Consider the following 12,668-nt stretch of genomic DNA (forward strand, 5'->3'; position numbering starts at 1 on the left):
AGTTAATTCTACATTTTTAGTACTTTTTAACATTTTATTTAAGTATAGCTTAGTATTGTTGTTTTAATGTCTTTTCCCCCTGTCTTTTCCCTTTTGATTCATAGGTCTTATTCCTACTTTATTGAAGTGTCAATGGATGAACTTGATTGGATCAGAGTGATAGATCATTCGCAATATCTATGTCGGTCTTGGCAAAAGTTGTATTTTCCAGCTCGTGTCTGCAGGTTAGTTCTCATGGTTAATAAGTGATTTTGATTTTTATTTAAGGAGATTTGTGCTTTGAGATGGAGACTGCATTTTTCTGTGTTGTGGAAGAAGTTTTTCAGGGTATCAACTACCAAATACAACCCAAGGGAGAAAAAACTTAGGGAAAATATGGAAAATTATGCACCTTAATATTTAGAATGCAATATAGAACTATTCAACATGCCTTTTACCATATTTATGTGCAAAAATGTGAAGAATGAGAAGGGACAGGGAACACTTGAGAAGTGGAGATACCTTTGAAACTCCCTGCTGTACATGGAAAGCAGACTCGGTTAGGGGCATGTTCTTCCCACGGAAGCCAGGAGAGACTTCTGGAAGCTTTTCTGGCAATGCTTGGGCCAGTAGGAGGTTTTTGGATAGTGGGTGCATGTGTTCTGTCCTCTATGTCCATGGCTAGATGGGTTTGACAGAACAGGTATTTTAGGTGGGATTGGGTCTGGGGCCCGGGATACTCGCTGCAGGACTTCATACCCACACCTTCCCTCCCACCATAGCACCTCAGCTTCTGTTATTGTTAAGGTACTGCTGCCTCAGGTGAGATTGTTTTTTAAAATATTCTTTTTAGATGTTGGATGTGGATGGACCTTTATTTTGCTCATTTATTTATATGTGGTGCTGAGAATTAAACTCAATGCTTCACACATGCAAGGCAAGCGCTCTACCACTGAGCCACAACCCGAGCTCCAAGATTGTTTTTAAAAAGCTACTGTTCTAATATTTTGTATTCTCCCTTTAGGTTTAAATCATTATTTAAAATAACTTTCTGAAATTCTACAAAACTTACAAAATTCAATTGGAAATGGAGAAAGTGCTTAAAGGCCTCTGAAATTCTGTAGTTTTATTCTTTTGTTGTTTTCATGATGAAATTGCTCTCAAACATTTCTTTAAATATTTTTTGTAGTTGTATATGGACAGAATTCCTTTATTTGTTTTGTTTTTATGTGGGTGGTAAGGATCAAACCCAGTGCCTCACACATGATAGCTAGATGCTCTGCCACTGAGCTGTAGCCCCAGCCCTCAGATATTCTTCACGTTCAAGTAAAAGATCAGAGGCAGAAAACCCTTGATTCATTTAATCAGCTGTGACAGGGAGAGAGGGGAAAGGATATGACTGGAGTAACTAGTGAGAATGTGGAGCTGGTTCTTCCCCTGTTCCCTTCCCCAACTCCCCTGCAACCCCAGCTGACTTCCACTGTGACTGAGAGGATGTTCCACAGCACTTCATCTCCTGCTCAGAAGTCATCGTCATACTTGTTACACTTACAGGCTAATGACATAAGGCTGAACTCTTCAGCCTGAGAACTCCACAAAACCTTTCAGCCTCTAGTACTGCAAAGAATGTTGCCTACTTTTTTTTTTTTTTAAATGGGTAAGACTGGACATAATATTGTTCCTCAGAATATTTGTTCTATCCTCTTGTGTGAAAATGAAAAACATCAATTTTATTTCCCCAAAGAGGGACTAAAGTGACTGAGGTCTGGCATTTCTTTTATCACAGAAGTTTTGAATGGATTAAAATAAGAGGGACAAGAAATTGAGTGAAGATGCCATATCTCTGAGCTGTCTGGGCATTTGTGGAAAGTGAAAGAGGGGACCCAACGTGGAGGAGGAGATCAAGTCTACATTGACTTGGCTTATTATGGTCTTATCGGATTAAAAAATAAGCAGGATAACAGTCAAACCATCTGATATATGGAGTGTATTTGATTTGAAATCCTAAGAATATGAATCCCAGAACGAATCATCATGGCTATAATACCAGCCAGGACAGTGTATGTGCTCTACCCACCTCACAACCCCAGTTATTAGGAGGGAGACGTGTGCCTGTAGTCACGATCTCTGCCTTTTAGAAAACATACTTCCTTTATGTATTAATGGGTATTATTTATCCTTCTCTTCTTTTGTCTCTCCTGTCTGGCCTTGACTTTGGTAGTATAGTTTTTGTGTGTTTAGACCTTGATTGCATTTATGATGCTAGCTTTTGTCTTGGTATAACAGCTTCCTGCTCTGAAAAAAATTGAGCCAAGGTGGTATTCAAGATGGTGGTAACAAGAAAAGGAAGGAGTCTTGATACCCACATTACTGAGAAATATTTTTTAAAAACCTTATTACTTTATTAACAGCTACATATTTCATAAACTAAGCCTTTGGTAATTTTTAGAGTTTTTATAGTATTTTTAAATGAATCTAAGAATAAGTTTCTATTGATTATCTAAGAAGGTCTTGGTGTTTCTAACAATCATTTATGGACTGTCTAAACAGTGATCAACACACACTTCTTTCAGGAGTTTCACTTGGCAAATAAAGACTTTATTTCCTTAGCATGTTAAATGTTCAGTTTACATTATGTTAATTTGTGTGTGTGTATGTGTGTGTGTCACCTTTTCTCTTCAGTGTCCTTTGCAAGTTGCTTCTGATACTAAAATTACAAGCGTTTAGAGGCAAGAAGTATAGATTCTAATCTTTTAGCATTTTGCATAGTACTTAGACTGTTTCCTTGTGTGCAGTAGATATTCTGTAAACCTGTAATTTTCAGTACAGGTTTCATGGTGTCAAGGCACCATGTAAGGAAGAGAAAGTAACATGAATACGTATATATGTTCTTTGGTAGATTTTTATCACTGTATTCATTAAGGCGAGTATGAATCCTGGAAAACTACCTAGAAGAGTAAATGGTTCTATACTGTTTGCAAATGTCACTTTCCTTCTGTTCTTCAGGAAAGTGAATTTTGAGGTCAATCTTGAAGGATATAATTGTAATGTATTGATGAAAGATTTTGTTCATTGCATCCACAGAAGAGATACTCCATTGGGGAAAGGGAGATTACTCAGTCCTCTTTCTAAGTCCAGTAAAAACTGAATAGAAATCATCATTGTAATAGAAAAGCTATGGGCTGTGGAGTCAGAACCTCTCTCAGATCCTGATCTCATCTCTTGCTGACATTGTGATGGAGTTGTGTCTCTGAGCCCTGGTATCTGCAATCTTAAGGAACAGAAGCAATACCCTCTTTAGGGAGAGTTGCATGGCAGCATATTTACAAGTACTAAGCACAGTACAGTGCTTGATTAGAAACAGAGGCTCAGTAAGTAACAGTTATTTTTATTATTTTTTTCTAATTTCTGAGACTATCAACTGGTGTTTGATCTTCAGAGGAGAATCATCTTGCCATTTTCTTTGGCCATGCTGACTTTCACTCAGAGGACACTGTTCCTTATTTCAGGAGCCAAGTCTTTTCGGCATTCAGTCTGTATGTAGCAGTCCAAAACAAGTCTTAAAATAGTTCTCTTTATCTTAACAATCTGCCCATTTTTGTGTGTTTCCAGCAGTTTTTATATATTTTGTTTTTGATAAAATATTTTAAAAAGTTTTTGTAAAGTACATAGTATAACATAAAATTTGGCATTCATATATCTTGTGCAGTATAATCCAGTCAGGATTTACCTTGCTAAGATAGTGGATGTTATCTAATAGCAGTAAGGATAATGTCAGGCATCAAAGCTAGTAATTGCTCCAACCATGATAGTGAGTGGAGGGAAATGATTTACTCTTTGTCAGCTCTTTTTAGGAATCTTTGTGGGTTAAGTGGAAGCTGTTCTATGTAGCCCAAAACTTAGACCAATCATCCCCTTTAGTTCCTAGCCGAAGATGAAAGGGGCTTATCAATTCATGTGCAATCTTTTATGTGCTCTCAGAACTGTATTATGTTTTGTCAGCTGTTTCTTTCTCAGGAAGGCAATTTATGCTTTACCCTGATCTGTAAGCTTCACATTGCCATCTTGGTATCTAGTGAGCTCTCTCCTAGTCCTTTCCATAGTTTTTGTACGTTGTGGAGACCAGGACTGAAGAGAAAATAACAGTAAGGAGTGGCAAATATCGTGTACCTTGGGGATTTTTAAAAAAATAATATCTAGCTGTTTCTCAACTTGCTGTTAATTTATCAGCCAAATAATATTGCTGAAATATAAGAAGACTTGATAACACCGTTGGTGTAACAAAATATCTGAGCCTGGGTACTTTGTAAATAAAAGAGGCATTTGGCTCACAATTCTTGTTGCTGGAAAGTCTGTGCAACCTGGTGCCAGCCATCTAGCAAGGGCCTCCATGACTATGTCAAAACATGGTGGGAAAGTGGAAAGAGAAATGGCCATGTGTAGAAAAGTCCAAGCACATGGAGGGCCATTACGTCAGAACAATCCACTCTTGTGAGAATCAGCCTGATCCTGTGAGAACTACATTAATCCCTTCCAGGGTGGTGTCCCATGACCTAATCACCTTCCAGTAGGTCTCACCTCTTAAAACTCCACCCCCTCGAAACTGTTAGACTGGGGACCAAGCTTCTAGCACATAAACCTTTGGGAGACACTCAGAACATGTCCAGACCATAGTAGCTTTCATGACTGGTGGCTGGAATTGCACATGTGATTTTGGGGTAAAACCTGAGGGCTGAGGGAGAAGAATAGTAGAGCTAAAAGCAAAGTTCTCAAAGAGATGAGAATGGATGTCAGAAGTACTTATCTACAAGGGCTGGTCAGAGAGACGAGGAGAATTGGAGGAGGGTAGTTTACTGAAGCCAAGGCAGATGGGCTTGAGAAAGGTACAGCTTGACCACATGGCACGGCAGGGTGAACCTGGTTAATGCAAAACATGGTTTCTTTCTTATATTTTTAATTGTCAGATGGCAATGTCTTTCATTATAATATTATCATGTAGCATATATTTTAAATATTGATAAAACTTGTCCTGTGGAAAGGCTTTATCCAGTTTTTTTCCAATTGCATGTGAAAATACCTCTTCCTCATCAATGCAGGCATTGTTAACTTTGTGCCAGTGTAATTAATTATGGTTTGTAAGATCTGCCTTTTTTTTTTTTGACTTTTTTTGACTTTGACAGTGAGTTAAAGTAATTTTGTTACTTCTTATTTAAAAAAATATTTTCTTGTGCATATTTTTTATGGATTGTCTTTTTTTGCTGTGAGAACTGTGCATAGATACATTGATACATTTATGTGTATATATCATAGGAATTATCTTTTTGCCTATCATGTATGGTGCAATTTTTATTAGTTTTTAGTGTTTTATTCATATTTTCTGCCATATTGAACGTTTTTAAAATTTTCACTTTTAAAATTTACTCAAATCTGTCTTTTTAAATGATTTCTTGTTTTACAAGCATGTTTAGAAAAGTGTTCCTTATTCCTTACTCCATCATTAAAGAATGCTATATATCTCATATATTTCTTCTACTACTTAATTTTTTTTTCTCTCTCTACATTAAATGTATCCAGAATATTTTCTGCATGTATTTTCAGGTAAGACCAGTCAGTTGACAAAAACCATTCATTTAATAATGATTTCTTACCACATTTCTTAGTGTGAGTGGCTCTATTTATCATGTGCTGAATTCCAGCCTATGTACTTCTGTGTTCCATTGATTTCTTTGACTATCATAGAATGTTTTAGTTATTGTAGTTTCCCTTCACTCCATTTTCCTCTTTTTTTTTTTACAATGAGAAATTACAATATGCCAAATGTGTCATAGAAAAAAGAAAGGGTGTTACAGATGCCAGCCTGTCTTCCGGTCTCGGGGGGTTACATTAGAGGCCGTAGTGATGATAAACATCTCACTGGAATGAATGGTTCTGTTTTCACTTACAACAAGAAATTTAGGCATGCTTCACCAGCCAAGGAAATAGATTTCTCCTCATTTATCCATCTGTTTATTCACTCACTTATTCAATGAATAGGTGCCTACTTTGTGCTGTACTTTGTGCTCAATACTGAGGTCATAACACTGAAGAAGACCCCTGGGGTTTCTGCACTCCTGGAATTTGGGAGAAACAGATATAAACAACATCAGAACACAAGCATTAGGAAGATGGCATTGGATAGTGACAGGGTGAAGGGAGGGAGGTTGTATTTTAGGGGGGTAGTCAGGGAAGGCCAGAGAGGGGAGTGGGTGTTTTAAGGGAGATGAAGGGAGTGACATTTCTGGTGGTTATTTTCAACCCTTAGGCTTTCCCGGGTGTACGTGGAATAGTATTTGGAGTGGCTGGTCTACTGTGGGAGGCCTCATTAGATGAATACTAAAACTGTTCTGGTTTTTGCATAAGGTACTTTCATCTCCTTTATTGCTACCATACATTCCAGGTTTCCCCCTCATCCCTGCCATCATTAGATGCAGCATAACTTTTTTCACCCATTATCGTTAGATTCTAGTACCTACACTGTGCTGCAGATCTAGGAGACTTAAACAAATGAAAAAATAAGCATGCTATTTATGGAAGCGTCCTCCCTCTGCCATATTAACAGTGTATGAAAGCCTGTGTGTCTTCTTTCTTTTCTCTTTTGTTGCCTGTGGCTCCCGAACTGGGTGTTGATACATTTATTTACTTTTAAAGGCAGGCACTTTCACATTATTTAGTGGTTCACCAGGAGGGTTTAGAATCTTAGCAAAAGTTATGCTGAGCCTTTACTTTCTTTATGTATTTGGAGAGCTTCATAATTTAAGAAATGCCTTATTCAGATGTAAAAGAAGCAGGAATAGTTTTACCTTGAAAAAATGGATTGAGTTCAATCCAGTTTCAGTTTTTCCTCTACCAAGAACTTGAATATCATAATTGAACTAGCATAGAGCAACCCTACTTACAGAGGAACATTTTCTTCTAAGAATGCAAAGCAAAATGTAGCCACATGGTGTCGCTAAATTATAACAGTTTTACTTAGAGCCAAAGAGAATTTGAAATTTTTTTTATAAAATCATATTTAAATATAAATTGTTCTGAAGCCTGTGATTTGTGAAATAACATGTGAAACTATTTGTACTATTTAAGTCTTCCTACTGATGTGGAGCATTAATTATGCCCCGAGTCCGTAAATGTACATTCAGGTGCTGGCTGGCCCTGGAGTCATCATCTGCAAAGCATAGTCTGTGGGCTTCTGCGGTACCGTTATTCAGTTCATATAAATACGTTTTTTAACCTTCTTTTGGAATTTTAAAATAAATAGAAGAGTAACTTAAAAGGAAATATATTCACTAAATATTTATGAGAAATCAGAAAAGAGAAGAAAGGAGGAATGAGGATAAGGAGAGACTGGGTTGCAGGACCTCAGGGATGGGCAGGAGGGGAGCAGTCAAACATTTTTATTGAACATTTGCCATGGGTCAGGCAAATGCCATTCTCCTAATAGCCTTATGAGAGAAAAACCACTATCTTAACGGTAAAAATGAAGAAATTGAGCCCTGGAAAAGCTGAATTTATAACCAGATCTCTCTGGCTCCACAGTTGTCCCTTGCCACTGCTGGATGTAAGGTAAAGAAATAGCTGGGCTTGGCTGGGGGAGTGGCTCAGTGACAGCACCTTAGCCTGCACCAAGCCCTGGGCTCAGTCCCCAGCACCAAATGAATAAAAGGGTCAGAGGAATAGCTCTGTTTTGGCACAGGAGACCTAGAGCCCAGAAGAAGGCTTGCTGCCTCTTTAGGAGGGGCGGTTTCCAGGAATGCTGGGAGAGAGGGCAGCCATGACCACACTCTGGTGCTGGTCACAGGCACCCAGACTATAAGCGCACACATACTAATAATGATGAACAATTGAGGAAGTTTCCTTTTTAAAAATTCTCCAAAGAGAGTGTGGCAATCCTTTATCTAGATGTGTTTTGTCAGTTTGTCAATAGAGCTTTGAATTTTCCTGCCCCTTTGTTCCCCTTAAGATCATTTTAGACTTTGTTATTACAGAGTGAACCTGATGTTCTTTACTCCTGGTTTGTTGTGCTTTGGCTGTTTATAAACAAATTTCATATATTATGATTGAATTGCAGTTTTTTTTAGTTGAGAAATTATCTGTTATTTTTACCTAGAATCTTCTTATTTTCTTATTAAGAAAAGAAAAAAAAAACCCACAACAAAAAACCCCACTGTGTTTTATATTCAGTAAGACCTTTGAGAAATGGCTGTTTGTGCATAAGTTATTCAATTGAATCCAGGCTTTTTTGTTTTGTTTTGTTTAAAGGATAATAACATGTTGAGATCCTTTTGTGTGTAGTGGGGGGATTGGAACAAGAGAAAATAGATCAGGGTTGTCCTTTTCTTTTTGCATTTTGTTTTACAATTTTAGAATATAAATTAGTGTCTTAATAAGCCCATAGCATGAGATGATGTTAATGACACTAATAACCCATTATTATTATCATAAACAGCCGTTGTCTGATTTTCGTTCTAGAAGGATACAAACTATATTTGGTTCTGCGAACAGTTGCTTCCCAAGCAGTTAGGCCCAGGATTAAGTTCAAATTGAACCTCCCTAGTGAATCATTAAACATCCTTTTTTTTTTCATATTGTCCCTCAATACCACTTTATTACTGATAAGAGTTATTTATTCAGACATTCACCTGACAGGCATTTATTGAATACCTGCTGTACTTCAGGGATCTGGTTTAGGTACCAAGACACAGTCCCTCTCAAGAATTTAATAATATAGTGGGGATGACAACTTTCTAAAAACTGATAAAGTAAAATATGATAGGAGTGATGATAGAGATATACAAGGATGCACTGGAGCATAATTATGGGTGGTCCTACTGCAGAGAGGATTTGAACTGAGTTTTAAAGGACCTAGATATCATTCAGGCAAATAAGGGAGAAAGGGTCTTCTGTATTCAGGACAGTTGTCATAGGCAGATCCTGCATTGGATTTGGCCAAATCTAAACCCTTCACTCAGAGCTCGCCACCATTGGGTCCTCTGCTTCCCTACCTTTGCCCTTTTGTTTCTTATGGGAAATGCCCCTTTTGTGCCACCTATCAAAATGGGCTATTTACCATTTGCCCACCCATACCTTGTCCCTTTGTCCCTAAGCTCAGAGAATATACATGAATGACAGCCTCCTCTGTGTTACCTTTGATAAATGTGTCAGATATCTGGGATTTACTTGGTTTTAGTTAAAGTTATGTTTTAAAAATCTTCTTTGAATAAGATTAAGACTCCCTGCAAAGAACTCTTAATTGGGGTATTGTCACAGAGAACAGTGAAAATTCCTAAGAAGGAAAGAAAAGTTCCCTTTTGGAAACAGGATTTGAGCTAGTGTCTCTTTTGCTAAGCAAAATAATACATTCTTTAGGTTCTTCACTGTGGGGCATATGCTGCATGTGAGGAAGTGAATATTCATGTATGAGTGTTCATATTCCAGGTCTCCTTTTGGAATTGTTTTGGTACTACTGTTCTCCCAACATTTATTAATGAAACTTAGGAAACAACGATGGCATATACTGAACTATTAGGCCTGAGATGGTGGGTCTGTCAGGTAGAAAGCAAGGAAAAGAATAGAAAGCAAAGCCACCAAGAACCTTGGGCTCGTAAGTGTAAGCCAGGGCCTCTGGCACAAGACACAAGTGAGCCATAGAATTGGGAACAGGACCCAGGAATTAATGAAACCTTGGGGAATAGTTTCCAGGATCTCCCATCCAGCTTCTAGAGGGGATAAGAGTGTTCTCAATGAAACAAACTTCATTGACTTCAGTTTTTATGAGACAAAGAAGATAGAAGGATAGTTAGATCTTGGAGGTAAAAAACCAAACTTGGACTCAGATTTAGTGTGAATTACATAGTCATTTTCCAGTCCTGTTTCCTTTGGAAATGGTAATCCAAAGAAGATAATGGTTTCAGTAGTTAATACATTTATTGGTGGACAGTTAGGCCTAGGTACATTCAGATTTCACCCCACTCTGCCTTGCAGTGATTACTCTGACCTTTCATAACATTTATAGCTATCTAATTTAGCCATTAATTATATATATCTTGTGTACTTCTCTGATTTTGTGGTCCATGGACCTTGCTCTTATATTCCTTTGGTAGAAGTTCATCAGATCTCTTTTTGGGTATCTTTAGATCTCTTAACATCCCTGAATGCAGTTGCCTGGATAGTAATCAATTTTTCTGGAAAAAATCCTTTTAACGCTGCTGTCTTTTTTTTTTTTTTTCCTAGTGTTAGAAAGAGATACCAGGAAACAAGATTTTATAATATTTCACTCCACAGAAATATGTTTAAAGAGAACTGCACGTACAAGTCCCATGGTTAATAAAATCATCAGAGCTTTCTCGGTGATCATTATAAATGGTACAAGTTCCCTAGATCAGGGTGCTCTCTGTGGATAGGAAGTTAGCTCAGGGGAGAGTGGACCAGAAGTAAAACCAGATTGCCTGTCAGCTGCCAGAAATTCTGGGCAGAGTGCCAGGCTTGGTTCACCTTCTAAAAATTCATCTCCCAGTATGAAAATAGAGGGCTCGATCCCTGCAGGGAATGGTGGTAGCATGAACACTTGGACTTCCTTCAGCCAGAGTGCTTTATTGATGCAAAAAAAGGGGTGGGGGAGCTGGACTGTGTGGACTGGTGGCTTTGACCTCATTTAGGAACTGTAATATTTTCTTTAGCAGCCTTACTTCATTATGTTTCAAATTATAATTTTATAAGTTAATAATTGTTCTTCCAAATAATGTGGGTCATATATACCCATGAATATGTGCTGCCTGTTAGGAAGCTATAGGTTTAATTTCTAATAGTCATAGAAATTCTGTGCACATTATAAAGCTATTAGGATGTAACAGCTGTTTTAGTTCATTTCACCCTGCAAAAGAAATGTGATGCAGACTGAAATGATCAGTAATTATGTATTTTGAAAGCTAAACCTCCAGTTATAGAAAGAGCTAATTTACACATTAGATACTGATAAAACTACAGTATGCTGTGAGTTTCAAAGTTACTGTTATCTCCTGCCTAAGACTATGAAAGCGAATCAGTGCCAAAAGACATTTTTCTTTCTTTGAAATCCTCTTTTGCATTGCCCATTGTAATTTTGGAGTTGCAAATCAACAGTAACGAAAAACTGCTTGATATTTTTCTAAAGAAAAAAAAATTAGAAAGACTGTTAGAAGGAGTAGGATTTAGAAAGGTTTTATTTTATGTCTGTTGATCAGTGACTACCATCTGCCTTCCATTTAATGTTGTAGAAGCTTGCATGCGTTTCCCAGTTCTGAACAGATGATGTGCATGGTTTGTTGAGATATATGTGTATTCTAGATGTGTGTGTGTGTATATATACCTACAGTGCTTAAAATCACACTTGAAGTGTAAAACAGATAATGAGTCTCCATTTTGGGCTAATTTGCATATTCATCTCTTGTACATAAAACAAAAGACTACAATGACACTGATTTTCTTCTCTACTTCAGAATCAGCACTAACCAGCTGTCAACAAATATTTTGATTAAACACTTTTCTTTATTGGGGGAACTTTGGGGCATATTCTTTGTGTATAAACATATTGTTTTCTTTGATTTCAAGGGACATATTTTCAGTATGATTCATGAATACATCACATCGGTAAGCTGTCACACACACAGATATATTTTTTCTGTAAACTTCCATTTGCCATTGATTTCTCTGGGGCAAAAATATGGTTAAGAACAATATTCCAACTCAGGATATTTTCTTGAAATCAAGGTGGTGAATGTATAAACCTCCTTTAAGTGAACTAAAAAAATTAAGATATGGATTAGAAAGTTGATTTTTTTTTCATGAGAGTTTTAAAGAAGAGTTAACAATTACACTAATGCATTTGAAATACAATTTGACATATATGACATATGTTCACTAGAATATAGGATGCATATTTTAGTGTTTTAAATATAATCATACTTAAACATATTATTTACAAAAGTAGTTTTCAGATAGTACATGCTATTTTGAAACCTTGCATGTATACCTTTATATTTAGTGTGGCTGTCATTCTTTGTTAGTACATAAAAATATGATTTTTCCTTTTTAAAAGTAGCAGGTTATTCTAAATATACTGTTGTTCGCAACCATCTCCCCATTGAGGAATCTTTAGGATGATTCCGGCTTGCGGTGTTTGCCTACTTATTTGATTATTTGTAAGCCAGAAGAGTCAAAGGATTACAATCATATTAAATTGTGAAACATCCTGTTTTGGTGGTTAATGCCTATAATCCCAGTTACTTGGGAGGCTGAGACAGGAGGATTGCAAGTTTGAGACCAGCCTCAGCAACTTAACAAGACCCCATCTCAAAATATTACCTTTATATTCAGCGAGGTTGTCATTCTATGTTAGTACATAAAAATATGATTTTCTTTAAAGTAGCAGATTTTACATGTTAGATACTGATAAAACTACAGTATGCTGTAGCTGAGGGTATAGCTCAGTGGTAGAGCAAGTCCTCAGTATCACAAACAAAACAAAACAGATGAAACATATTACCACATGCCATCCAAGAGCATTGTACCAGTTTACTCCTACCACTTATTTGTCTTCATCCTTATTAACAATGAGTATTATTATTTTTAATCTTTGTCACACTGATAAGAGACCAGTTGGGAAATGCCCCTTGTAG

The 12,668-nt window shown here is 37.0% G+C and overlaps 1 protein-coding gene across 1 annotated transcript in view; it reads left to right on the forward strand.

The window, feature by feature from the left end:
- Positions 1–12,668, forward strand: part of Btbd9 (BTB domain containing 9) — a 415,087-nt gene that overhangs the window by 58,033 nt on the left and 344,386 nt on the right. Inside the window, exon 6 of the mRNA XM_026383694.2 lies at positions 105–224. Within this exon, the coding sequence (XP_026239479.1) occupies positions 105–224 (120 nt within the window). The remainder of the gene's footprint in view (positions 1–104; positions 225–12,668) is intronic.

The sequence above is a fragment of the Urocitellus parryii genome, chromosome 8 (assembly GCF_045843805.1).
Source record: "Urocitellus parryii isolate mUroPar1 chromosome 8, mUroPar1.hap1, whole genome shotgun sequence".
NCBI lineage: Eukaryota > Metazoa > Chordata > Mammalia > Rodentia > Sciuridae > Urocitellus > Urocitellus parryii.